This window comes from Acomys russatus, chromosome 25, assembly GCF_903995435.1.
Source record: "Acomys russatus chromosome 25, mAcoRus1.1, whole genome shotgun sequence".
Classification (NCBI taxonomy): domain Eukaryota; kingdom Metazoa; phylum Chordata; class Mammalia; order Rodentia; family Muridae; genus Acomys; species Acomys russatus.
This window is the reverse complement of record NC_067161.1, coordinates 47,727,976-47,755,967: the sequence shown is the minus strand read 5'-3', so window position 1 is coordinate 47,755,967 and position 27,992 is coordinate 47,727,976. Positions and strand designations below refer to the sequence as shown.

The following is a 27,992-nucleotide window of genomic DNA, read 5'->3' as shown; positions in this document are numbered from 1 at the left end:
GTCTGATCTTTTAGTCACTGACTTCAGGCTCCTCATGCGAGTGTAGAGAAGGCTTTAAAGAATGTGAAAACATAGAAAACAGCATTTTCTATGTATCCAGATTTGATAGGCATCCTACAGCTTTCGCAAGAAAAGGAGTTATTTCCATCTGATGACGCGGGCGGCCCGATGCGCACACTGTGGGAGTATCCATGGCATTGGTGTTAGTGTTAGAGAGAGTTTTCATGAGCTAATGAAGAATACTTGGTGTTAGTTTTCTTCATGCAGTAATTAAACGCGGAGAATTAATGACATGGCTAGTGTGGATTCTCTCTGTAGAAATATACTTAGACCCATTCTTTGTCTAGACGTGAAAGTTGGGTTTACGTTATGGGATGTAGATGCTTCCCAGCATTTGACAATACCAGGAACAACTAGGAGGAAGTGGAAGTGACCTCCAAAGTTTTGTTCCTCAGAACAGACTTCCCTGGTGACACCTTTATTAGCTTAAAGTATCTCAATAAACCAAAGACACACCTGAATATGGGCATTTTTCTTAGTAGCAGTGGGATGTGACTATTACTGAGATTTTTCTAACTTTGACACTGCTTTAGGAAGATGACAAAAGACAGGGCCAGCCTAAGGATGTTGCTTGCAAAGGACGTTGGGTTCTTTATTTCCTTGCAATAGGTCGCAAGAGAATCCCACAGGGACATGACAAAGGCTGCACATTTTGTGGCCCTCTTCAGTCACTGCACAGCAGCAGGCCTTGCTCACTCTTCACTTATGACTTTGGTGTGGACCTCGCGGCTCTTCACCCGCAGCTTGTTGACCTGGGACTCGGCGATGTCTGCCCGCTCCTCGGCCTCCTCCAACTCGTGCTGGAGCTTGCGGAACTTGGACAGATTTGTGTTGGATTGCTCCTCCTGAGAATAAAAACAGAATTGTAATAAACCTGTGCTGTTCTGTAGACTGACAGAAGCAGGACTTGCTATCAACAGGGAAGTAAAATCTTGCCCTTTCCAAGATTTTGCTTACCTTTGAAATTAATTTTATGATTCAAAATTGCTGCCTCATATTGGAACCAAAATATCTTTTTATAAGAATATTATTTTGTGTGTGTTTGTGTGTGTGTGTGTGTGTGTGTGTGTCTGTTTTCATGAGTACATGCAGACACTCTTGATGGTCAGTAGAGGGCGTTGTACCACTTGGAGCTAGAGTTACAGGTTGTTGTTAACTGCTTAGAATGTGTGCTGGGAACCAAACTCAGCTCCTCTGGAAGAACAAGTGTTCTTAATGACTGAACCACCTTTCCAGCCCCAACAACCAAAACATCAGAATGAATGTATGCCATGAATAAAGCAAGAGAAGAAAAAAAGACAAGAGATAGCAGGAATATTTTTTAAAGGCCAGGTGGTTAATGCTTGGTGTGAGGTGATGACTGAAATTGCTTCTCCCTTATCATATTAAACATGATTTAATCATTTAGAACATGGAAATGCCCACTAAATTTTATTTTAGATTATTTTGGCATGAAATGGTTATTTCTTCCTGCTTTTGATATAATGATTATATTGATAGATTCTCAAATAAGGCATCTTTAGATTGTAGAACTTAAGGCTGTTTACCCAGATGAACAAGTCCTTCAGTGTGGGTTGTAGTGTTTAGTCAGTGTCCGTGCTGTGACTGGAGTAGGGCTGCCTGCACTTCTTGGTCCCGTCTTCCCTTGGACTGGGTTTGGTATGAGGGTTATGTGAGCTTTGTAATGTGAATTGGAAGGCTCTGCATCTTTTCCCATGCTCTTGAACGGCTTACATAGCTGGGGATTATCTGTTCCTTGAAATTTTGAAAGAACTATCTGGACCTGGGTTCTTTTCAATTCTGAAGTAACTTCTTAGCCCAACTTGGTAACTCACATTCTCCTGAAAGAATGATCAGCTTCTTTGTGATCTCAGCTCTTTGAACTGGCTTTTATATTAAACTAAAAATACTGCTCTGTGCACAGGGCATGTCTCCCTTCATATGCCCAATGCGCTACTTGTATTTCCTCTGGTTTCTTTACTAAACTAGCTATAAAAGTGTTTGTTTTATTAATTCTCCAGAAGTTATCAGGTACTATTCAAATGTCATGTTACAAAATAGCACACTCTAATCAGTTAACTTCTACTTTTATTTTAAAAGAATTTCTTGCTTCCATTGCATTAATTTCTAGATTGGATATGAATTTATTCATTTATTTTTAATTTTGATTAATGCTAAGAAAAAGCTGATAAAGCAATGAATTAACCCTCTAAGCAATTTTGACTGCATTCCATATATTTTTAAAAGTGACATCTTCCTTGTAATTTTGTTTATAACAAATAATAATCTGGTAATGGTGCTTTTGTGATGTCTATTTTATCCCAAGAATTATTTCTTACTTATTTTATATTTTGTGTGTGCAGATGTTTTGTCTGCATGCTTGTCTGTGAACCACTTGGTGTCTGTGCCTTTAGAGGCCAGAAGAGGGCTTCCGTCTCCTGGGACTGGAGTCCCAGATGGTTGTGGGTGCTGGGAGTTGAACTCAGGTCCCCTGGAAGAGTAGCCAGTCCTTTTAATTGCTGAGCCATCATCTCTCCAGTCCCCAAAGGTTATTTTTAACTTTGCATGTTAACATCTAGGTGTCTGGGGATTTCGACTTATGTATCTTATCTCCCAAGCACTTTGTCCTACCACAGCCTGGGAGAACAGCCTGTATAATTTATTCTTTTAATTGTTTTGTTTGAAGTTCCTTTGTAAGCTGGGGTTTTTCCTTGAAAATCAAGCTCTTGGTACTAGAAACAACAAGCAAAAAGTACAAAGACGTGCAAAGCCCCGAAGTAGAGTCCGTATAGAGCATCAGCTTATTCACTGACGGAGGTGGTACATTAGTAGCTTTTCTCAATCCAAGGACGTCACTATTCTCTATCCTGAAGGTACTCACAGCCTCCTCAGCTTGTCTCTTGTAAGACTTCACTTTTGCCTGGAGTTTGTCCACCAAATCCTGAAGCCTGAGGATATTTTTTCGGTCTTCTTCTGTCTGCAAGGTTGTAAGAACCACGGGCCATTACTCCCCAAACACACGCTATCACCGTAAGCGTCTTCACGCACATCTTGAGGGCGCTGAGCTGTCAAGGACCACTGCCTACCTGGTAAGTGAGCTCCTTCACTCGCCTCTCGTGTTTGCGCAGACCTTTGACGGCCTCAACGTTCCGCTTCTGCTCACTCTCCACCTCGCCCTCCAGCTCGCGCACCTACGAAAGGGAAGGCGGGCACTAAAGAACTGTCATCCTCTAAGGTTTTCAGTAAAACCCACGGAAACGAACAAACACGGGGACCCACCCTGGCCTCCAGTTTCTGGATCTGCTTCTTGCCGCCCTTCAGCGCCAGCTGCTCGGCCTCGTCCAGACGCAGCTGCAGGTCCTTCACCGTCTGCTCCATGTTCTTCTTCATCCGCTCCAGGTGGGCGCTGGTGTCCTGCTCCTTCTTCAGCTCCTCCGCCATCATGGCGGCCTGGTGAGTGAGAAAGCAGAGTTGCTTAAGGGCTGATGAGTCCCAGCAGCACTCAGGCTTGCCCCCCTCCATCTCGCCCTCTGCTCACATCAGTGATGGCTTTCTTGGCCTTCTCTTCCGCATTGCGGGCTTCCTGGACGATGTCCTCCATCTCTCCCTGGATCTGGGAAATGTCTGTCTCCAGCTTCTTCTTGGTGTTGATGAGGCTGGTATTCTGAGTAGAAATAAGTGTTATAACTTCTTACCTTATTAAAGAACTTAGTGGTAGTGACCTCTTGAAAAACATAAGCTAAAAATTTTTAAGTAAAAGAAACACTCTTTAACATTAAAGAATTTTGTTATATATCATAATTATAAATAGAAATCGAGATGCTTCAGGATAGGCAGCATCTCCACATGCATTAGAAGTAGATGAAACAGCGTTATAATTTTTTTTATAAATGGTCATTGACCAGTCAGACTATCCACACGCATAAATGAAATTGCAACAGATGCTTGTAACATGTGATTTCTTCACAATAAAAAGGTCAGTGTTGATAATGAGGGTGACTACATCTACTTATATAGTTGAGTATGGGCACCCTTCACATGGATCAACAGCAATCGTTAACATAAAACAGTAGGAGATTTCTCAGTAACAAAATAAAATTTGGCAGTAGCTAAAGCCTGGCTGCTATATTAAAATGTTCAGGCTTTTATGTTCTGGGAACTGCTGGGAGGTCTTTGTGCAAAGCCCCACCTGGGTGTGGAGGAGCTGCACGCGCTCACTGGCATCCAGCAGCTCCTGCTCTGCTATCTTCCGGCTCCTCTCCGTCTGCTCCAGAGTGGCCCGCAGCTCCTCGATCTCAGCCTGCAGCAGGTTGGCTCTGCGCTCCACCATGGCCAGCTGCTCCTTCAGGTCCTCCTGGCCCCGGAGAGCGTCATCCAGGTGCAGCTGGGTGTCCTGGGCAGCAAACAATCACTGAGACCCTGTGGCCCCAGGCAGAGTCACCGCTGACTCCTCTGGGACCACCCCTGGGCGCCACCTACCTTGAGGATGCCTTGTGTGTTCCTGTAGTTCCTCAGGGCCTCGGCAGCCATGCGGTTGGAGTGGTTCAGCTGGATTTCCATCTCGTTGAGGTCGCCCTCCATCTTCTTCTTGATCCTGATGGCGTCGTTCCTGCTGCGGATCTCGGCGTCCAGCGTGCTCTGCATGGACTCCACGACTCTAATGTGGTTTCTCTTCAGCTGGTCGATCTCCTCATCCTTCTCTGCAATCTTCCTGTCGATCTCGGACTTGACTTGGTTCAGCTCCAGCTGGATGCGCAGGATCTTTCCCTCCTCGTGCTCCAGAGACGCCTTAAGGACGGCAAGAGGTGTCAGCAAACAACGGACAAGCATGCCGCAGTGTTGCCACACACAGATATCTGTGTGCTGCGCATCTGTTTCCTCGCTCTGCGGGTGGTTTTAACTATTCCTCAATATGGTGAATAACCATGCACGTGGCCTGTACCTCTGCCTCTTCCAGAGCAGCCTGAAGTTCACACTTCTCCTGTTCTACTTGTTTCTTTATTTTTTCCAGTTCGTGAATCCGCTTCCCTCCTTCGGCAATCTGCTCCGTGAGGTCAGAAATCTCCTCTGTTAGCGGGATGAAAAGCAGGTGAGGGCGTGGTCAAATCATGACGTAGAGGAGGGGCCTCTGCGAGTCATGGGTCCTGTTGAGAGAGAAAGGGCCTTACGCTGTAAGTTCTTGTTCTCTCGCTTCAGGGTTTCTAGATGATCCAGAGACTCCTCATAGGCGTTCTTCATCTTGAACAGCTCGGTGCCAAGGGACCGGGCCTCCTTCTGGGACGCCTCCAGTTCGGCATGCGTTTCCTCGTACTTCTGCTTCCACTCCGCCAGGATCTGGGAAAACAAGAGCAGTGAGCTGCTGCGAAGGACAGAGAAAGGTGTGCCAAGAAGAGAGAGGACGCTTCGGGAAGCACCTTGTCGAAGTTCCTCTGCTTCTTGTCCAGGGCGGCGCAGGCTGCGTTGGTCCTCTCCACGTCGAGCATGAGGTCCTCCACCTCGTTCTGTAGCCGCTGCTTCGTCTTCTCCAGGGACGCACATTTGGCGTTCACTGCCTCTACGTGCTCCTCAGCTGCCTGCAGACGCTGAGCCAGCTTCTTCCTGGAAGATTACATACATTGTTTTAGGGAGAAGAAACCATATTAAAAATGAACTATCGCAAGAGGCAGTGGCGCATGCCTGTAATCCCAGCACTTGGGGAGGCAGAGGCAGGTGAATGGCTGTGAGTTCGAAGCCAGCCTGATCTACAAAACAAGTCGAGGACAGCCAAGGTTACAGAGAGAAACCCTGTCTTGAAAAACCAAAACCAAAACAACAACAACAACAGCAACAACAACAAAAAACAAAACAAAACAAAAAAAAGAAAAAAAAATGAATTATCACCCCATTGAAGAGTATCAAAATAGGACAAATGTAAACGAGTGAGGGAAATCAACAACAATCAAATCTGAAGTTGCCTAATAACACTTTTCAGATGTGAGTGCGGTGAAGAGAAATAAGATGTGGTCACCGGTGGGCAAGAACGCGACCTATTTAGGGATGATCTGCTGAGAAGTCAGAGCAATAATTGAAGACCTACAGGGACTGTTATGTACAGAGGGACCAGCCGGTGCAGAGGCAGCAGTGAGCTTGGGGCGTTTGGCAAAGAGCAACAGGCTCTGATATTTGTTAGCAAGTATTAGTTAGTTTTTGTTACTTTAACTGGATTTTAAGTCGGCAGGGCGGAGCCGTGTCTGTTTTATTCAGGGATTGTTAAGATGGTCCGGCAGACAGAAGGTACTCTGCAGTGTTGTGGCAAGGGTGTGTAAAGCTTTCTGCACATTCTCTCCCACACGGGCACGTACTTGGCCTCCTCCAGCTCCTCCGTGCGCTGGATGGCGTCCGTCTCGTATTTGGTCCTCCACTGGGCCACCTCACTGTTGGCCTTGGACAGCGCCCTCTGCAACTCAGCCTTGGATTCCTGCTCCTCCTCGTACTGCTCCCGCAGCAAGTCACAGTCATGGCGGGAGGACTGCAGGGCGTGGGCCAGCGCGTTCTTGGCCTATGGAGATGGTCACACCTTCATTATACTAGATATTTAAGTGTTTGGCCCCTTTAAGGTGGATGGAACTGGCTCATTTTGGGGTCAACCCGTGGAACAAAATGCAGCTATCAGCCTTAGATGAATAATCACCTTCACTTCCTCTTCCAGCTGCCTCTTCAACTCCTCAATCTGCTGGGTAAACGCCTGCTTCCCCCTTGATAACTGAGACACCAGTGCTTCCTTCTCATCAAGCTGCCGGGAGTATTCACCTGGGAAACAGGAGGAACGTCACTGCTGGCCTCTAAGTGAAGAAAAAAATTCTCAAACCCATTTTAAAATAAATTTAACTCTCAGTACCCCAGGTTGAGAGTTCAAATGATTTAAATTATCTACTGACATTATCAGGCTCTGTGCAAAATCTCTAGGTTGTCTGATAAAATTTGCATAGCAACCCAGATGAATAAACACAGCTTAAAGTCCTTGCCCCTCTTCCTAGTGAAATCTTTCTTATAGGATGACAGGCAAAGTCTAGTGCTGACTGTCAAAACAGGGATCTAAAAGATGTGCTTCCACAGACATATGTGTGAGTGTGTGTGTGTGTGTGTGTGTGAGTGTGTGTGTGTGTGTGTGTGTGAGTGTGTGTGTGTGTGTGTGTGTGTGTGAGTGTGTGTGTGTGTGTGTGTGTGTGTGTGTGTGTGTGTGAGTGCATGTGTATGTGAGTGTGTGAGTGTGTGTGTGTGTGTGTGTGTGTGAGTGTGTGTGTGTGCGCGTGTGTGTGTGAGTGTGTGTGTGAGTGTGTGTGTGTGCGTGTGTGTGTGTGAGTGTGTGTTTATGTGTGTGTGTGAGTGCGTGTGTGTGAGTGTGTGTGTGTGTGTGACAGTCAGGGAAACTTTGTGGCGTTCTCTTCCCCCACCTTCATGTGGGTCCTAGAGATGAAACTCAACACTACAGACTCGTGAGGTATTACCCAACTGAGCCATCTTGAGGCCCCTCCAGAGACAATTAAGAGATGGGACTTTGCATTGCCCCATTCAGAGATTTAGTTCATGATGACATAAACAAAAAGACATGTAGGGCTGGGGACATAACTTCACAAGAGGTTACTTGCTATGTGCGAGGCCCTGGGTGTGATCCCCTGCACTGAAAAATAGGAATGGCAACAACAAAAAAAAAAAAAAAAATGTGAGCTGAGGCAGAAACCCTGAGATCATACTGGAGTGTCTCCTGATCTCAGGAACTCCTCTGTGAACAAACCCCCAAGGACTTTCTGGATCAGAGCTTGAATGAGCTCTGACCTTGGACATGGGCTGAGGCTGAGCCTGCCGGTGAATCCCCATGTCCTTAGTGGCTTATATGAGGTGCTCACATCACCCGCTCACTTAATCTTCACTACCTCATCTCTATGCTCAGACACCGTGGAAGATGAAGAATTACCAGATTCGGTCTGCAAGCGTCCCCTCTGCGTTGTCAAGTCATTGATGAGCCGCTGCTGCTCCTCCTCCTTTGATTTCAGCTCACTCACCTGGTCCTCCAGGGTACGGCACATCTTCTCTAGGTTTCCCTGAGAGAGAGACAGAGAGAGACAGAGAGAATATGAATGAATGACGATGCTTTGAGAGAATGAATTAACCTTTATTGTAGCCAATTTTCCTGCAAAGGGAAAAAATATTTGTTTGAACAAATAAATCAAATTATCCCATATATGATATAATCTAGACAATGTCTTTCCTTTTACTGAAGGAAAATTGTAAAGCTAGGCACTATGGTAATATAAAAATTTGAAGATTAGGTTCTGATCTTATGATTCCGTAAAAATTATATGGTCTGTTCTCAGAGAGGTTGTTAAAAATACTTCACTGCTTTTACATATACTAGGAAATTTTTATATAATAAAAAATTATGAGTGACCCTAAACTAGAGACAGCAGGTGACCTGTGATCAAATCACTTATTAACAGAGCGATGAACTGATGTGCTTGGCTTCTTTGAATCCCATTTCTTCATATGTAAAATGGAAATATTAAGATACTATCATTTCTCCGCTCACATGTCTGTATTCCTGCAAATAACAAATGACTTAGTGTATATAAAGTTCCCTATGCAAACTGAGGTATCCCTATGTATTAGCGTTATTAATACTTTTATCAAACATGCACCTTGGCCTTAGACACTGTCTCTACATTGCTGGCAAGATCGTCGATCTCCATCTTCATCTCGCTCTTCTCCTTCTCCAGCTTCTGCTTGACACGCTGCAGGTTGTCAATCTGCTCGCCGAGCTCCGCCACGCTGTCCGCGTGCTTCTTCCTCAGGGTGGCTGCCGTGGCCTCGTGCTGCAGGGTGGCCTCCTCCAGGTCCCTGCGCATTTTCTGGAACTCGGCCTCTCGCTTCTTGTTCATCTCGATCTGGGCTGAAGTGGCCCCACCGGCTTCTTCCAGCCTCTCGCTGATCTCCTCCAGTTCCCGGGAGAGGTCAGAGCGCTGCTTCTCTGCTTTGGCCCTGGAGGCCCGCTCTGCCTCGATTTCCTCCTCCAGCTCCTCGATGCGGGCCTGGGGGAGGTGGGAAAGGACGGACTCAGCTTCTTTGGTCTCATTTTTTCCCCCTGATGAGTTAGACTGATGGAAACCGTTTACTTACTTGCAGCTCCTTGATCTTCTTCTGCAGTTGAATGCCAATGGCCTGTTCATCTTCAATCTTGCTCTGCAGGTTGCTCATTTCAAACTCTTTCCTTGAAGAAAAGAAAGGCAATATGGAAATTCCATTGATAGCCAACTTGAAGCAAAGCCCCAAGCAGTTCTTTCGTGCTTACTTTTTGAGCCTTTCATCAAGCTGCTGTTTTTCATTTTCAATGTCCATGATGGACTCCTGGGCTAGCTTCAAGTCACCCTCAAGCTTCCTCTTGGCTCTTTCTAGGTCCATGCGAAGTTTCTTTTCTTGTTCCAAGGACCCTTCAAGCTAAGTGAAGATAGTTTTAGAGTCAGAAGGGATGCATAGTTTCCTTTAGAAGGAAATTATTCCCTTGGCAATGCACAACTTACATCGTCCACTTGCTGCTCCAGCTTGATTTTGGCTTTGGTCAGCGTGTTGACCTTGTCCTCCTCAGCCTGCAGGTCATCCAGGGTCTGCTGGTGAGCCTCCTGGAGGGCTTTCTTCTCCTTGGTCAGCTTGGCGATGGTTTCGTCCAGGCCGGCCATCTCTTCCGTGAGGTTTTTCACCTACAGAAGTTAGAACACGTGGTCTCAATAAGAAAGTGGCCCAGCTGCACGGGGCAGAACCTCCATGTGGTGTAGGCAGAGCATGCGCGTGCCTTGTTCTCCGTGGCGTGCTTCTCCTTCTCGACCTTGGCCAGGGTCAGCTCAAGGTCATCGATGTCTTTCTTCAGCTCTGAGCACTCGTCCTCCAGTTTCCTCTTCTTGGCCGTCAGCTCAGCATTGATCTCCTCCTCGTCCTCTGCTCGCTCGGTCACCTCCTTGATCTTGGCCTCGAGCTGGATTTTGGTTTTGATCAGCTGGTCGCATCTTTCCTCAGCATCAGCTAAGCCTTCAGCTTCCTGGAGTTGACAATACAATAAAAATTGGGGGAAGAGAATAAAATATATTCCTATGACAAGAGCTTAACATTGGTTTACTGGATTTATTTACATATTCAAGGACTTATGTTTCATAAACCACCTACTGTGTACACTTCATTTTGCATATGTGGAAAAAACAAGCTATGCTGTCATCCTTTCCTTTAGGACAGTATATCTTTATGATAGATTACAATAGATTAGGATATCCATCTCTCAAAGATTGCCACTAATTTAAAGCATAATTCATAAATTAGACATCAAACACATTGACATCATGATGCATTCATGAAATTAGTTTTCAAGTTGAGAGATGGGTAGGAATACAATGTGTAGAAATTAACATATAAGGAAAACAGCAGGAAATAGATGAGGATGCATTTATGTAGGGAAAGTGCAAGATGCTATAGATGCTGAAATAATTGAGTTTTTTGTTTGTTTGTTTGTTTGTGTGCATGTGCATGTGCATGTGTGTTTTACTGGAGAATGATTCTACTTAAGATGCCCTGAGCCCAAACTGAGGCATAAAATATTAAAATAAAATTTCTTGCAACCAGCTTTTTTCTAATTAAGAATTGGGGTGGGCAGATAATGAGAGACGTGTGTGTGTGTGTGTGTGTGTGTGTGTGTGTGTGTGTCTATACCTGTCTGTTTGATCATGAATATATATGTGTACACACTATTTATGCATAAATATGCTAAGGATCCTCTGCCATCCTCCCTTGAATGCCTAAGACTGTGCTGAACTCCTGTCATGCATTCAGCTGAGTGATGGAATGAGAGAAAATGTCTGGAAGGAATTGGGTGTGTATCTGAAGGAAGCAGAAAGAAGACCCCTGCTGTGAGCCTGGAGAAGTTACTACACTGTCCCAGCTTGACAGAAGAAACCAATCTTAACTGAAAATATACTTGCCCTGTGATGCGTAAATTATATAGGCCAAGTCAGTTCAACCCAAATAAAAGCTAGTCCTATAAATCATACTCCAAATCAATGGAAATATTTCTAAGACGGCTGGCCCACAAGTGAGCAGTTAGTAAATTTAGTGAGATAAAAATTGAGAGAAGGGACACCAGCTTAGACGCTACGACAGAATTATAGATGTTTTACAATAGGCTACTGTCCATGGAGATGGAAGAGACAAGCAGACATGAGGCTTTTAGATCAATAATGAGCAATACTTCGGTACAGTCTGGTGTAGAACACTGTCCCCCACCTGCTGTCCACACATGGTAATGTGAAGCCAGTGGATGTCAAGATGTTATTCAAGGACGTTTGAAAAGAAAAATATCTCCATATCATCTTCCTCTTAATGGGACTGGTTTGTGTCAATCACTTTTGAGGACTATCTTCAAGATGACAATTCAAGCCACAATTCTTATAGATTTATGAAACGATGCAGACCAGAAGAAGACAGCAGGGAGTTCTACCTCACTGTTGTGGCACTGTTTTGGGGCGTGTTTATTAGGCAATGAGAGTCTAGTTGGAGTCTTTAACCATCTCTCTACAATGAGAGTCTCCCTGTCTGTCACATATCTCACTTATCATGGGCAAAGCAGCAGCACTTCATCCTGATTAGTGATACCCGGGATAGAGCCCCAACTTACAGCCTGAACTTGGAGTTGCAAATCATTTTTTTCTTTCAACAGGGACACCATCTTTTCCTCCAGCTCCTTCCTCTTGGCCTCCGCCTTGGCGAGCTCGTCTTTGGTTTTCTGGAACTCCTCCTTCATGGTGGCCATCTCCTTCTCGGTCTCCGCGCTCTTCAGCAGCGGCTTGATCTTGAAGAAGAGCTTCATCCAGGGCCAGTGCTTGACATTCATGAAGGCGCGGATGTTGTACTGGATGCAGAAGATGGACTCCCTGGAATGCAGCGGTTGCTAGTTAGATGTTAGATGCTGTGTGGTTGATGAAGCGGGAGTGAATCTCAGGAGTGAGCGTTGGAAGTTCTGCCCTCCTCCGTTTCACCCTATTTCTCATTTGCATTCAACCTTGCAGATTAGGAAAGGTGTATTTCATGATTATGGTCAGGGATGTGTAACCATTTATTTCTCTACAGCATTGTGCTCAGACTTGGACATGGTTGAGAATCACCTGATGAGCTTGTTTAAAATGCTAACTCTTTAATTCCACTTCCAGAGATTCAGATTCAGATAATTCAGCATAGACATGAAAATTTGTATTTTTAATAAGATTTCAAAAGATATCAGTGATGCAAATTAAAGTTTGCCCTTTGAGAGGCATTGTTGTTCATCAGTGCTTCCCACTGATGAACTATATAAAGCTGTTTTTTGAAACTGCTATACGTTTTAAGGTCCTCTGTTTAATGATCTGCTTTTTAATGATCATTGGAACTAGGTAGGAGGATAACAATTCATCTCTGCCTACTCACCTGTCTGCATTCTCATGATAGAGAAAGATCTATCTATCCACTTGATGCTTCTCAACTCCTCACACTCCAAACACTCAGGATATATTCCTTCCTGACAGACCTTAACGTCTCTCCCACTTTCTCACAGAAGTCTTATTTATTCTTTTGTACTTTGGTCTTCTTATCCTAGCCAATTCCTAATGATCAGCCACCTGGGGTGTATTTTTGAAGGCACAAGATGTGAACAAACTATGAATTTTTATACCTTCTTTCCACCATCTTCTGGTACTCCACTCTTGCCAAGAACCCTCTGCACATGGCCTGGGTTCGGGTAATCAGCTGGGCCAACTTGTCATCTCTCATCTCCTCTAGGAGCCCCAGAAGACCAGCTTTGAAAAAGACCTGTGTAAGGGCAGTGTGGCAGATCAGACACTTCACACAAAGCCCAAAGGGGCAGGGAAACATGAGGTTTGATTTTGAGAGGATTACCTTGGTGTGACCAAACTTATACTGGGTGTGGTCAATGTCAATGGAGCCAAGGAGCTTCTCAGAAGCCTTCTTGCTATCGATGTACTGGCCCTCAGGGATGGCACTTGCATTTAACACCTTGTATCTGTTAAAGTAAGTGTAGCTTATAAAGATTTCTTTAAAAACAGTAGCCAAGTTTTAAATGATTTATTCAAAATTCAGTTTTTTCTAATTATTATTATTCTTTGTTCACAAAGGAATATTATTTGCATTTTTCAATCTATTGGCTATATATTTTCATACCATTGTACCTTCCTTTATATTTGCAAACTTTCCTTCCTTCCTTCCTTCCTTCCTTCCTTCCTTCTCTTTTTGAGACAAGGTCTCTGTATATAAAGCCATGGCTGTCCTGGAACTCACCATGTAGACTAGACTGGCCTCAAAGTCACAGAGATCCACCCACCCTGGGCTCTGGAGTGAACCACCACATTCTCCTGGTCCTTTCTCTTTATCAGACTGTCCTCGAGGAAGGATCATATTATCTGTTCACATTTAAGAGTAGATGGCCTATGCAATATAGTGTGATCTCTTGGCATGATAAATTTTCTTTAAAGGAAGACCCTGAGTCCAAGAAACATGCTTTTCAAAAATTAATGAATAAAATATTAATTAAAGAAAAAAGAATCCATGAATTTGAGAAGGAAGGGGGCGTGGAACATGGGAGGAGTTAGAGGGAGGAAAGAGAATGGGGAAATGATGTAATTATATTTTAATAAGTTAAGGAATATAGTAGATGATATTTTAGGTGTAGGGAATTATCTCAATGGCCTAGGAGCAAAGATTAGGTAGGTGCCTTTGGGTCTTGAGCACTGCTCTTCTCTGTCAATCAGCTCTTGAATTAGAAGAGACCAGTGCCCAGCAGCTGCCACGCAAAACTCATTCCTGATTCTCAAGATCAGCTTATCAGGGAGGAGAAAAGAAATGTAACCTGGGAGTTGTCAGCATGACATAGCCCCCTTTTATTCTGGGGAATACTGGGAAAGTCACCTATAAAGGAAAACTGAAATCAAACAGGACAAGAAGGTGATCTATTTATAGCTCTTTGTGAAGCATCTCAACCCAGTGATTTATTAGCGCTGACTCTAAGCAAACAGTTAGATCTCTCTTAACCCTACTTCATATGTCTAGAAAATGAGGTCATGGTAGTTTTAAATCTCAACTGTGTGATGGTGAGGGTTAAATGAGATTAAGTGGTGAAAAGGGTAGCTCTCCTAATTACTGAAGTCCGGGAACACATCTATGAGCCTTGGAAAGCTCAGTGGAGATTTTGCATATAGTGTCTAACATATAGTACCTTTTTTAAAGGGTTGTGAGACTCAGAATCCTTAGTCCTTTTGCGACAAGTTACACAGAGGCACACTTTTCATTACATTGTTTCACTTACACCAAACTTGTTCGTACTAAATAACAAAGACAAATCATAATTAGGAGAGGCTGACCTTTGCTTGAAGTCCGCATAGAGGATTCTGCTGGGGAACCCCTTCCGGCAGATGCGGATGCCTTCCAGCACCCCGTTACATCTCAGCTGGTGCAGGACCAGCTCGTGCTCCATGGCCCCTGGAAATGCATATTTATGTCACAGCAGAAGACAAAAAAGGAGATGCAGCAGCCAGGCTTCTTGCTTTCATTCTGGGGATTCTTTTTATTTTTTTAATTATTTATGTTTCTTTTTAACATATACATTTATATTATTACACATGAATAAACTAAACTACATACAGAAGGAAGAACCATGAGACAATCAGGAATTATACAAATGTTCCAATCATACTGAGTTGGCCATTTGTATTTGGCAAACTTGAAGTAAACATCTTTCCTTTCTTGATGGGTCTACATTTCTGAATGAAGATCAATATCTATCATATCTCATCTCTATTAACTTAAAACATCTATCTTGATCTAAAAACATCTTAACCCCTAGCCTACTAAGCTTAATTCAAAAAGTAAACTATCTGGTCTTCAACCTCATCAGAGATTAGAGAAGGAATGAGACTTAAATATCTGAAGCTCGGCAGTGGTGGTGGTGGCACATGCCTTTAATCCTGGCACTCGGGAGGCAGAGGCAGGTGGATCACTGTGAGTTCGAGGCCAGCCTGGTCTACAAAGCAAGTCCAGGACAGCCAAGGCTGCACAGAGAGACCCTGTCTCAAAAAAAAAAAAAAAAAAAGACTTAAATATCTGAGTGAACCAGAAGTACAGGTTAGCAGCTTCCAAAATGAAAAATGATTGAGAGACAGTTTACTGCCTGAACAGTCACCCCCTGCCCAAAGAAGATGATGAACATCAAAGAACCTCCTTGTGGAGTTGGCTTCAAATGTGGCAAACAAACCACTGGACAAAATGTCCTTGTTTCTACCACAAGCAGAATTCTGCCTAAAAATAGACAAGTCAGATGCAGGCAGAGTCGACGGCCCAACTCTGCCACGACAGGGTAAGCAAGTCCTCCATAGTTACTGCCTCACACATATGTCTGTCAGATGTATTGGGCCAGAAGGCTGAAGATGACATTCTGGGGATTCTTACCGGGTGTCTTGGTTTCATTGGGGATGATGCACCTCACGAAATGAGGGTGAGTGCTTCTGAGGTTGGTCATGAGCTTGTTCAAATTCTCCTGTAAGATCAGGAAACTTCTGTCAGAATATTAGCAGAAGGACGAACCGTTGGCGATGTCTGTAAAAATCAATCTGTGGCTTGGGTTGACTGGCTGGATAAATGCGTGTGTTTTATGTGTGTGAATGCACACCTGTGTACACCACTCATGTGGAGCTTTAGTCCAACCTTGGGTGTCAACCCCCTACCTTGTGGTTGGGAGAGGGTCTCTCACTGGACTATAGAACTTTACCACGTTCACCAGAACTTGCTGCGCTTTGATCTTCCAGAGGTCCACCTGTCTCTGCCTCTCATCTTACCATTGGTGGGACTGAAGATGCACACCGGCATGCCAGGGTTTCGATGTGGGTTCTGAGAATCTAAACTCAGACCCTCCTCACACTTGCAAGACAAGTACTTTACAGACTAAGCTACCAGTCGTTGGCCCAGGAGAGCCAGCTCTTGTTTAAGGAAGAAAGAAATATTGCATCTGCTGAGCCTTAGCCTCCTCCTCAGTCTGTCTGTCTAAATTCCTGTTGGCAGGACAGATGGATGTGAGCATGCCTGATGTGTGCTTTCTTTCCCTTTCTAACAACATTGCCATGTCGTCTTCTCTGACCTTTGATCACCCAAACGTATGGTTACCTACTAGACCAGTGGTTCTCAACCTGTGAGTCACAAGCCTTTTCGGGGTTCTCATCTCAAATGTTTACATTATGATTCATAACTAGCAAAATTACAACTATGTGGTAGTGACAAAAATACTTTTCGATTGGCAGGGGTCACCACAATATAGGGAAGTGTACTAAGAGGTTGCAGAATTAGGAAGGTTGAGGACACTGTATTAGATGGTGCCTCTATCTTTTACCAAGCTCGATGGTTCTTCAATAAGGAAATGCAATCCTGTACTGTATTTGGACCTTGGACTTCTGTTTTGCACATTTATCCATAAGGTGATAGTTTTTATAATTTGGTGGTGACAAATGAGTGAGCCAGAAGCAACAGTATCATATTCGCTTCTTTGTAAGTTAGCTGCTGGGTTGCTCTGGTCTTCCTTATTGATTTTTATACTGATTTAGTTCATTTTTGTTTGAGCTTAGTGCTTTGGAAGTGTTCTCACAGTGTATCCTAGGCTGTTCTCAAATTTTCAATCCTCCTGCTTCTGCCTCCCAAGACCAAGATTGTAGGAGTGCAACACCACAGCCGTCAGTTTCCTTAGTCTTACTGATGTCTTCCTAACCTTGCTGTACATGGCTTTGGTCTCTGTCACTCAAATTAATAATGACTGGTGGAACACTAATCTCTGTAAGATTTCCCAGGAGGTGCCCTTCATCCTATGGTGACTTAGCATGAGAAGATGATATCTGAATAATTTAAATGTCTTCCATTTCAGATCAACTGGACTCACAAATGTCCACCCTTTTCTAATGTGTCCCGGAAAATGCGATCTCATACTTCATGCCAAATTCCTAAAGCAATTGGAATTGTTAGAGTTTGCTCATACCCTGAACAGGGCAGACACGGTCTGGAAAGAAGACCCCTTCTTCTTAGCGCCTTTCTTGGCAGCCCCACCACCACTCGCCTCTGAGGAAGAAAGAGAACAGAGTCATCCAAGTGCCGTCAGCGAGCTCCGTCGAGCTGATTGCTGTCCCTCCCACCCCACTGGCTCTCTAGAAATTTTCCTTTTCAACTAAGTTCACACCCACTTTTCTGTGATTTATTTATTTTTTTTTTAATCTGTAGAGAGTTGGTGTGAACAGCAGCCACCCAATCATGCAGAGACGGGCCTTCCGATACTGATAGTTGGCACACAGTGACTTCAAAGCTCATCAGCGGAAGCTACTGCTGAGAGGCAGAATTTGGTCACTATATTGTCTTTAATATCCTGAGATGCTTCCCATTCAGTAGAGTGGGGGGAGGAGGAGAGAATTACAGAAGCCCCGGGCTTTTTATTGGTTGAGAGCCTGGTGGTTCGTTTCTGGCCATTGTGATAAAGCCCCTGTCAATGGGGAGGTGAACCATGAATTTATCAAACAAGTATAGCCGGCTACCCAAGAAATTAGGGATTTAGCATGCCAATCTTCTACCTACCCAGGCATCTCACCAGCCTCAACATATAGTTCAGTTGTAATAGCTACTGCTATAATAGCTGTTAAGGCTTGGAAGCCTCACCTGCTTCAGCAGTTTGAGCCCCAGAGAAGAGGTAAGCCAGAGTCTTCATGGCTGACTTCTGGTACAGCCCCACCACGGTCTCATTCAGAGGGTCCTTGTTCTTGTCCAGCCAGCCGGTGATGTTGTAGTCCACGGTGCCCGCATAGTGAATGAGGGAGAAGTGGGCCTCGGCCTTGCCCTTGACCACCTTGGGCTTCTGGAAGTTGGCAGACTTTCCAAGATGCTGCTCATACAACTTGTTCTTGAAGGAGGTGTCTGTTGCCTTGGGGAACATGCACTCCTCTTCCAGGATGGAGAAGATGCCCATGGGCTGGATTGGAGGTGAGGCAAAGGAAGCTGGGTAAATAAGGGCGGCAGAGTACCTGGGAAGGGGGCACAGAGCAGACGGGGTGGGTACCTTCTCGATGAGCTCGATGCAGGCGGCCAGGTCCATCCCGAAGTCGATGAACGTCCACTCGATGCCTTCCTTCTTGTACTCCTCCTGCTCCAGCACGAACATGTGGTGGTTGAAGAACTGCTGCAGCTTCTCGTTGGTGAAGTTGATGCACAGCTGCTCCAGGCTGTTGAACTAAATAAGTAGATTTGCTTATTACTCTCTCAAACTATCTGAACATTTTATTTAAAATAACTTCTCCATGATAGTGTCAACATCACTGGTCAGGACAGTCTCTTTTACAACACAAAACAGAAAAGCGTGGAAGGTTTGAGGCCAATGGACGTCACTGTCTGTTGTCATTTTAGGTAACATCCTAAGTCCATGTTAATACTCATTTCTTCGATTTTCTTAAATTCACATAATTTTTTCTGAGTTTCTACTCACTTCCCTGTTTATTCCAGTTGTCCTATGTTTTCCAGAGGTCTCATCTAAAAGCAAATTCTCAATTCATAAAAAGCCGATTCAGAGCCTGTATTGCAGGACCGCCACCAGGGCGGGGATTTCAAGTGACTTGTAATTGTTGAAAGCAATAAACAAGACACAAAGGATCACTTATAATGTAACAGCACACATTTATATCTCTAAAAGTGCTACCAAAATGTCAAAGGAGCTAGATATACTTAGTAAATTATGTGCTTTTCCTTGCTTTTCTATATTTTCTGTTAAAGGCCAAGTTTTATTGTAATAATCAGAAGGAAGATAAACTTTTTTTATCTTCTCTGTGAGTAGAGAAATGTATCTCAGGATCAAATAGAAATTTTTATTCCATGAACTTATATTAACAAGCATTAAAAGTTAATTGTATTTAATTAATGATGATTCTAAATTATTTAGTCTTTCTCATCCTTTATTACCTCCCTAAGTATTTCTCGGTTATTTCTGCACTGTATACTCAGAATGTATTACACGTTACTAGGTTTCACTGTGCTATTTAATGTTAGCTTCCTTTACATCATGGGATTTTCAGAGCCCCTCCCCTTTCACAATCTAACTCCTTCCACCCTGCGCTGAGTTGAAGGGACTCTCATTACACATGCTGTTTGCCATTTACTATGGGAAATGGCTGGTAGGTGCCAAGTGAATCTCCTTCACATTTTCATGTAACAGACAGTGGCAAGAAAGGGTCCCGACACTCACAAAGTCTTTCTCAGTAATATGTTCACTGCTATAAAGGTGTTCCATCAATCAGTTAGCAACTCACATCAAAGATCTCAAAGCCTGCGATGTCCAAGACCCCGATGAAGTACTGCCTGGGCTGCTTGGTGTCCAGCTGCTGGTTGATGCGGGTGACCATCCACAGGAACATCTTCTCGTACATGGCCTTGGCCAGGGCACCCACGGAGTTGGTCACCTTGAAAGATGAACACAGAACTCTTGCGGTTACATGAGGAATGTACAATGCGCTTATGCCCTGGTGGTGGTCGTCAATCACACTTACCTGCTCTACAGTCTGGCCTTTGGTGACGTACTCATTGCCGACCTTGACCCTGGGGTAGCACAGAGCTTTGAGCAGGTCAGCAGAGTTCAGACCCTGGAGGTAGGCAGCCTTGTCAGCAACTAAAAGGAAGGTGAATACAATGGTATTAGGGCACAAAGAAGCCAACTTTCTTTAAAAAAACTTAATCTTCGTGCATGCTGTGTGGTGTTCTCAGTCTATTTTAATACACTTTGCCTCACTGAGTTCAAGACCATGTCCATGGCTTACATGGTTGATTAGTTAAGTGCTCTGTAAAGCTCAGGTTGGACATGTGAGGAAGGAGAACTCAGAGTAACACGTTAAGAACGCGAGCGTCAAACGAAGCATGAAGCCAGGTGGAAGATGCATCTGCTGGTACCTTCGGTGCCATCTGGCTCAGCTTGCTCCTCACGTTGCTTCTGCTTGAACTTCATGTTCCCATAATGCATCACGGCTCCTGTGAGCTTGTAGATGGAGACCTTTTCTTCATTAGTAAATCCCAAAATGTCAATAGCACTCTGCCAACAGAATCAAGATGAAAAGTGTTAGGTTATGACCTGCTACTTACAACTCATGTCCCCGTCCCTCACCAACAAGACATGCTGAGGAAACCACACCAGCTATTGGAGGGCAAGGGGTCCTTTAGCGGGGCACGTGCAAAGAATGCTCTCTTGAGCAATGAAGGTATACAGGTGTGTGTCTCCTCACATGTCAGAAGGAAGCTTAGGAGAAAACATGGTAAACCTCAGACATTTACTATTTTTGGGATGTCGCACCTCAACTTCAGCAAAGACTTCAGCAAACTCTCAGATAAATCTTAAAGGCCTGCTGAGGGACAGCATGTGACAGCTGGGAGCCTGTATTTGCCTAGCACCCTCCACTCTTTCTTTGCTGTTTCTCTTGGAGGCCCTGAATAGTTATCTGAGTGAACCACATCTCTGACCCTGCGGGGTAATCCCAAACATTGCTCTGTGTTCTACTTACATCTGTGGCCATCAGTTCTTCCTGGTCGTCAATGCTGGCCACACTGATCTCCCCTTGGCTGACGAATGGGTAATCGTATGGGTTTGTGGTAATCAGTAGCATTTCTAAGTACATGGAAGAGAACGAGAATGAGCAAAGTCACGATTTCCAGACTGGTTCCCGGGCCACTACATGACATATGGGTGAAAGATGACCGATGGACACTAAACACCTTGAAGATGATGTCATGGTGCTCCCTGCCATTGTCTAGTTGTTAAACACCATTACAATATAACAAATGGTATGCATGTGTGAAAATTTCAAAGGATGAAGAAAAGATTACCTCATATTACCATAGTCTCTATAGTGGTGACTACTTAAAAATCAGAAAGGGGAGAAAGCTATGACACACTCAGTAAATACATAGAAATTATAAAAGTGTAGCCATTACCCCAACTGTGTAAACTGTATGTATTTATCTATATATACCAATATACATATAGAAAGTGAATAGGATTATCTTTTCTGGGTGTTCATAACGGTTATTTAATAGTAGAAATTGGAGATAGTTTTTCACATTGATTTCTTAACAATTTTTATAATAAGCCAATATAATTTTAACAAGCATACAAAGCTTCACTTTTTTGATATGGGGACTTGAACTTGAGCTCAGGTCAGAGCTCTACAATTAATCTTGAAAAGCAATGTTTTTAATGGGGGAAAAAAACTCAACAAAATTCAGACATGGAGTGTCAGGTTGGGCAATGCACTGACAGGTGTGGTGACTTCACAGAGGAACTGTGACATCTCTTACCGATCAGCTCTGGCTTCTTGTTGGATGTGATCTGGTAGAAGATGTGGTAGCTTCTTTCCGCCTTCAGCTGGAAGGTGACCCGGGACTTCTCCAGCAGATCTGGAAGAAAGGAGATCGCAAGCAGGCGAGCTGTAAATGCTGACATGACTTGCAGGTGTGATTCTCAGGCAACCTTAGCTGTCCTGAGAACAGAACGGAAAGGTGCTACAGGCGCGCACTCACATGTCTCGATGTCAGCGGACGCCAGTTTCCCTGTAGTGCCAAAGTGGATCCTGATGAATTTACCCTTGAAAGGAATACTAACATGTCCACTTTGTTTTCAAGAATATCAACTCATTAAAAATTCTCAAAACACTTGGAACAATACTGCTTTAACTTAAAACTAAGCCAGAGACTATTTACAACAGAAATAAAATGTCGATCTTCTATTTTACAAGTAGAAGGATTTTTAACTTTGACTTAAGAATTTATGACTATAAATATATCATGTGATGCTGTGTTAAATAGTTTGAATTAATTAGCCCACAATGTATAAATATATTAAGGCATCACACTGTGTCCCATAAATACATGTAGTTATTGTTTTTAAAAGGAAAAGCAAAATATTTTACAATGTAAGAAGAAGAAGAAGAAGAAGAAGAAGAAGAAGAAGAAGAAGAAGAAGAAGAAGAAGAAGAAGAATACGTCAGGCCAGAGTATTGATCTATGAAATAAGGCAAAGAAAACGACAGTCTACTATATTGTGAATGAAAGATTCAATGGCTGCATCACCAACATGCCACAGATTCTGCCAATGGACAGAGCCCATCACAGTGTACATGAGACTCACAAAGCGAGAGGAGTTGTCGTTCCTCACAGTCTTGGCGTTCCCAAAGGCCTCCAGCAGGGGGTTGGCGCTGATGATTTGATCTTCCAGGGTCCCCTGTGAGGGAAAGAGCAGTCCTTGCTTGTCAGGCTCAGGGCTTTCTTGCCTGGGAGCCCTAAAGCAGCCTGGACTCCGACAATCAAACCCACCTGCATCTTGCCAGAAGAAGCTTCCTCCTTCTTCTTGTCCCCAGTGACTGCAATTGTTGCAAAGTACTGGATGACACGCTTCGTGTTCACAGTCTTCCCGGCCCCGGATTCTCCACTGTTAAATCAAAACAATCAGAGGAGGCCCCACATCTAGCCGCTCCCACAGCCATGAAAAGAAATCATAAAGTGCTGAAGAAATGGCTCGGTAGTTAAGGGCACTCTCTGCTCTTCCGAAAGACCTGGGTGCAGTTCTCAGCACCCGCATGTCAGCTCACAACCATCTGTAACTTCAGCTCCAAGAGATCTGACACCCTCACACCAAAGCACATAAAATAAAAGTTTTTTTTTAAAGAAGAAAAAAGAAAAGAAGGCATAAAATCCTACTTACGTGATCAGGATTGACTGGTTCTCCCGGTCTGCAAAAGAAATTGCAGGCACTTAATGTTTCAAGCCCAGTTGTAAATGGCTACAACAGTATGAGGGCATGAGATTTATATTTCTCATTTTAACAGCCTTAGTGCCTGGCGCACACTGGCCTAACATCTTTCCCGCTTCCCTCTCTTTTACACCCCCACTCAGAGCACGTACACCCATTTAAACCATTCTTACATCTTCCCAGAACATTTTATCCAAGGGGCAAATCCTATCATAAAAAAAAAATATATATATATATATGTAGACTCCTCAGTATAAGGGGTGACTGCATTCTGTGGTTTCCTGAGGCACAAGGCTTTCTTTCAAATACTGTGCTACTAAATCAATATCTAAACTAGACTTTACCGTTTCCACCCCAATTTGATGACAGTTTTAGTTGGTGACACATTCTTGGCGGACAAAAGGACTAATATGAATCAGGCATCGGGAACGTTTTGGTTTATGAGGCATAATAACAGGCGGGAAGGGGGAAGTTTTGATAGTTCTCTTGGTTTGTCGTATTTTTAATGAAAAGCAAGAGTTTTGATGCCTTACGCGGCCTAATGAATTCTCCAAGCCATTTCCAATGGGGCCAAGGTGTGTAAGGTCAACCTTGATGAGCAAAACACCATAAAGGTAGACTCACAATATAATATCCTAGCACCAGATTCGTCTTCAAATCTGATTGGTTGGCTCTGGCACAGGCATTACCTATGTACGTCGGTCATAACCTATAATATTGAGGATAAAGCCACAAAAGCAAAGTTTGTTCTCTTGCTTCTTGCCTCACAGAGAACCAACCAGTCTGTAAGTGTGGCTGTGTCTATGTGCACATGCGTGAATCTACACAAGGAAGCTTGAATTCTTAAACTCACAAGTCTCGTTGCAGATAACCTTATTAACCTTTAAACATTAAAGAGCTCATTAGCCATCTTACACTGTCTCACACAAGCCTCCGTGAGAGGGGATCATCTCCAGGGGAGTGATGTCATTGATTCAAAACTTTCTTTAGCAATGGAAAGTTTAGGAGCAATACAAAATAGCCAAGCCACTCACCAGTCAGCATGAACTGGTAGGCGTTGTCAGAGATGGAGAAGATGTGGGGCGGGGCCTCCTGGCGCTTTTTGCCTCGGTAGGCCGTCACCACCTCAGGGTTGTACACCGGCAGCCACTTGTAGGGGTTGACAGTGACACAGAAGAGGCCCGAGTAGGTCTGCATAAGGAAAGAGAGAATGGCTATCCAATGGCCCTTCTTGTCTGTGCAACTCAACTAGTTGGATTTTAAGAAAAAGAAAGGCTTTCCTGACTGAGTGCATTTCTTCCAAGCATCAGCATGAAAACTGGTTGGTTGGCATAGCAACATAATTGAGGGCAATGACCGATTCAGTTGCTACGGCTTCCCTTGGGACTTATGGTTTTCACACCACAGGAGCACCAATGTCATGTCTGTCCATTTGTTTTAAAGTGTGGACCATGAGAGATTTTTGTTGTTTGAAATATATTTCCTTTGCAGAAATGAGACTATTTGAATTTTAAGAGCATAAATTTGAATGTAAATGCATTCCACAATAAGGAGGTGATTGGGGACTTCGGAAAATCTTAAGACAACATGATAAAAGCCTTTCGAAAGTAAATGGGACTATATTTAGATGTAGTGCCAATAGGAAACGCTGTAAAATAATTTTGAGTTATAGAGTGGCAGAGAACAAATAATGCATCGTGATTAAATATTAACTGATACAGCAATGTAAAACACAGCATCTAAACTAACAGGAAGTGGGTGCTGCTCTGTTCAATCCTCAATTTGTATAGAAGCAGTGTGAACTCTTCTCAGCTACAGAGAGAATGCACAGAAATAGCACCATGTACCCATTTCATTATCAATTTAAATCTAATAAACAGCCCATATCTTTGCTTTCTTTAATGATTAAAAGTTGACTGTCAGCTGGTTAAGGACTGGCACCAATCAATTAAAATGGCTATGGAGCATAAACATCTTGTACAGCTGTGTGGTGTTGCCCAGCTGAATATCAGTACCAACTAAACTGTGTAAAAATATGGATATAAAATACATTATATTCAAGATGTTTATTGGCTACATGTTACATGCTAGGACCCCGCAAGGATGTCAGACTAAAACACAAGTAAAATGGTGCCCTATGAGAGATTCCCAGTCAAAACAGTAGATGAGGAAGTTAGTGAGTGACCAGGAAAAACACAGTCAGTGTGAATGTGGGGATAGGAGGAGCAAAACAGACAACTCAAGGCTGCCTGGGGACACTGGAAGACTTCACAGGTGAAAGAACCAGAACACACAGACCCAAATTACTGTTGTGTGGGGAGAGAGAGTGAAAACGAATGGAATTTGATCCCTAAAAAAAAAAAACATCATTTTTAAACGTTACACCGTGCTTATTATCTTTTCCTTCATTTGAGATGATTCTGCAACAGCAATAGAGAGGGAAGGGAAAATGTAAGCATGTTTGAGCAACAGATGTTGGGCCAAGCCAGACAGCAAGGACAGTGGCCTTCCCTTGGGAGAGAAAAATAATGAACCTTTTAATAACTAGTAATTCTACTAGTGACTTCTAGTGACTAGTAGACACATGTGACACATTTGTGCCTCGGTGTGAGTGATAGGCTTTTGGGGGACATGGTGATGACAGTAAAGACCCCTGGCAGGGGTCACTCACATAGATCATCCAGGCTGCGTAACGCTCTTTGAGGTTGTACAGCACAGCGGGCTCGTGCAGGTGTGTCATCATGGCCATGTCCTCGATCTTGTCATACTTGGGAGGGTTCATGGGGAAGATCTGGTCTTCTTTCACCGTCAGGGTCTGGTAAACAGGAAAGGAGGCTATTGGTGTCAAGTGAGTGACCAAACCTTCAAAATGCAGCACAGATGTGCCAGGCACGCTACTCACTGCTCCTGCTTCGGTTTTCACGGTCACTTTCCCTGCATCTTTGCTCTGAATGGTTCCTTTGACGAAGGATTCCTTGGGCTCCGCCACGAAGACAGATGTCTTAGCATCAAAAGGCCGATTCTGGGCCTCGATTCGCTCCTTTTCAGACTTCCGGAGGTAAGGAGCAGCCTCCCCAAAGACGGCCATTTCGGCGTCGGAACTCATGGCTGCTAAACTCACAGACCCTAAAGGGGATAAAAAATTTCATACAGTCTGCACTGCTTGGTATACCAGCAGATCTTTTTATTATAATAATAATAATATTATTATTATTATTATTATTATTATTATTATTATTTGATTGGTATGAGTATCTTCCGCGTGTGTGTGTGTGTGTGTGTGTGTGTGTGTGTGTGTGTGTGTGTGCTTTTAACGTCTGAGCCATTTCTCCAGCTTCAACCAGTAGATCTTTTGGGGTCAAACAACCCTTTTACAGAAGTCACCTAAGACAATTAGAAAACAAATGTTTCCATTATGATTTAAAACAAAATTACAGTATGAAGTAGCAACAAAAATAATTTTATGGTTGGGGTCACCACAACACGAGAAACTGTATTAAAAGGTATTAAAAGGTATTAAGAGGTATTAGGAGGTCGCAGCATTGGGAAGGCTGAGAGCCACTGCCCTGGAACCAGCACTGTGGGCTACCCTCTCCTGCTGCTAGGCAACGTGGACTCAGCTTGCCCCACCCACCATGGCTGGTCTCAGGTGCAAACTACACTAGGCGATTCCACTGCTACCAGGCTGCAGTTCCTGAAGCAAACATCACAAGAAGGAAAATGCAAGAGGATGCAGTGATGTGTGCCCAGGCCTGGACATCCAGCATCTCCCATCCTCTGATAACTGGCATCCTAGTTGGGAAATTAGGTTCTAGGTAGAGTGATGTTGCCAAGGACTGTGTGACTTTGGCTAAGTCTTTTGATCATTTTGGGCCTCAGTAGCTCCATCTTTAGGACAAGGATTATAATATCAGCTTCTTCGCATGTCTTTTGAAGCCCTTGGGATAGGGTGATATTTGAGGAGGAAACGCTAAAATGACTTCTAACTAATTGGAAAAGTTTCAGGCTATTATTTACATATAAAATGTCATTTACTCTAATGACACATATATCTCTGGCCATATAAAGTAAAACAACTTTATTTCCACTTATAGCTATTTGGTCAAAATTGCCCTAAGTAGTTTTGTGTTTGTGTTTCTTTTCCTCCCTGGCCACGGTTTTTAGTTGGATGCTGAGTCCGGTTCTAATGTGTCGTCTTTGCACACTGCACCAAGTTGAACTCACGAAGGAGACAACTTGCACCATGCTCACCCTTGTGCTTCCGCATGGCAGGGCTCCCAGTGTTCTGTTTCCTTGTACAGAACTCGAGAACCCCGGCAGCTTGCTCCAAGCCGAACAATGCCGTGTGGGAGAGGAATCCTGCTGCAGTCACTGCAGGGTCAAATGCTCGGAACTCACTTAAGCCCCCTCTCTGTCTCCCCCGCCCCCACCTCGGAGATTTACGCAGTAGGAATAGGGCTCCTGAACACTTTGCTTCCATATTCAAAAACTTCACTACATTTTGGTTTTATAAGGTGACTTCTTACAGGCCTGTAGAAAGTTTAAAAGAACCATTGTTCTAAGTACTTTCTTTTTTCTTAGAGATCATGTTTACTAAATGAATTCTAAGAGCAAGATGCAGTTTTACAAAAAATCTCAGTTTTTCTACCAAGAGGATTTTATTTTTCTTTCAGAGACCAAGGGGAAAAAAACCTTTAAAAAACGTTTAGAATAGATTTTGCTCACATGTCACCCTACAAGTGTCTGAGTCGCCAAGGCAGGGATAAAAGTCCTCTTTCCCTCCCCAGCCCCTTTCCTCAAGTGCAGTTGTTAGTTTTTCCTGAGACAAGCACTTTCTCAAGGATGCTAAGTGACACAGAGCCATCCCAGAGGCTCTCCATCACACCTCCAGGGACTAGTTAGTCCAAACCTTACCTTATTGGCAAATGAGACGGTGCAGCTGGGCAGTAAGAGGGTCCTGTGTGAGAAAAATAGCAAGACACCTGATTAGCTGAGAAATGAAATCCCACTGGCTATGGAAAGTCGAAGGCACCAGAATTCACCGATGAGGGAACAACAGAGCCGCAGCCCA

General features: G+C 43.8%; 1 protein-coding gene across 1 annotated transcript; it reads right to left on the bottom strand.

The window, feature by feature from the left end:
• Positions 1-631: 631 nt before the first annotated feature.
• Positions 632-27,992, bottom strand: LOC127208402 (myosin-2). The gene is made up of 39 exons (XM_051167845.1): positions 27,836-27,992; positions 25,824-26,047; positions 25,593-25,736; positions 23,956-24,112; positions 22,874-22,901; positions 22,486-22,600; positions 22,301-22,393; positions 21,694-21,757; positions 21,472-21,570; positions 20,679-20,782; positions 20,074-20,212; positions 19,677-19,795; positions 19,440-19,589; positions 18,200-18,370; positions 17,803-18,112; positions 17,135-17,214; positions 15,565-15,652; positions 14,481-14,598; positions 13,003-13,126; positions 12,779-12,915; positions 11,750-12,005; positions 9,884-10,126; positions 9,615-9,791; positions 9,386-9,531; positions 9,214-9,304; positions 8,736-9,125; positions 8,015-8,141; positions 6,731-6,849; positions 6,402-6,598; positions 5,475-5,658; positions 5,229-5,394; positions 5,003-5,127; positions 4,540-4,848; positions 4,250-4,453; positions 3,599-3,724; positions 3,340-3,510; positions 3,147-3,251; positions 2,942-3,037; positions 632-905 (listed from the first exon to the last, which is right to left on the bottom strand). Exons 2-39 carry the CDS (start codon positions 26,025-26,027, stop codon positions 753-755), a joined length of 5,829 nt encoding a protein of 1,942 aa, XP_051023802.1. The 5' UTR covers positions 26,028-26,047; positions 27,836-27,992; the 3' UTR covers positions 632-752.

Excerpts from the sequence above, each read along its gene's own strand:
- LOC127208402 (XM_051167845.1), bottom strand. The coding sequence starts at position 26,027 with ATGAGTTCCGACGCCGAAATGGCCGTCTTTGGGGAGGCTGCTCCTTAC. Across the intron at positions 9,305-9,385 it reads CTTGATGAAAGGCTCAAAAA|GAAAGAGTTTGAAATGAGCA; the intron begins GTAAGCACGAAA and ends CTTTTCTTCAAG. Across the intron at positions 6,850-8,014 it reads ACGCTTGCAGACCGAATCTG|GTGAATACTCCCGGCAGCTT; the intron begins GTAATTCTTCAT and ends CCTGTTTCCCAG.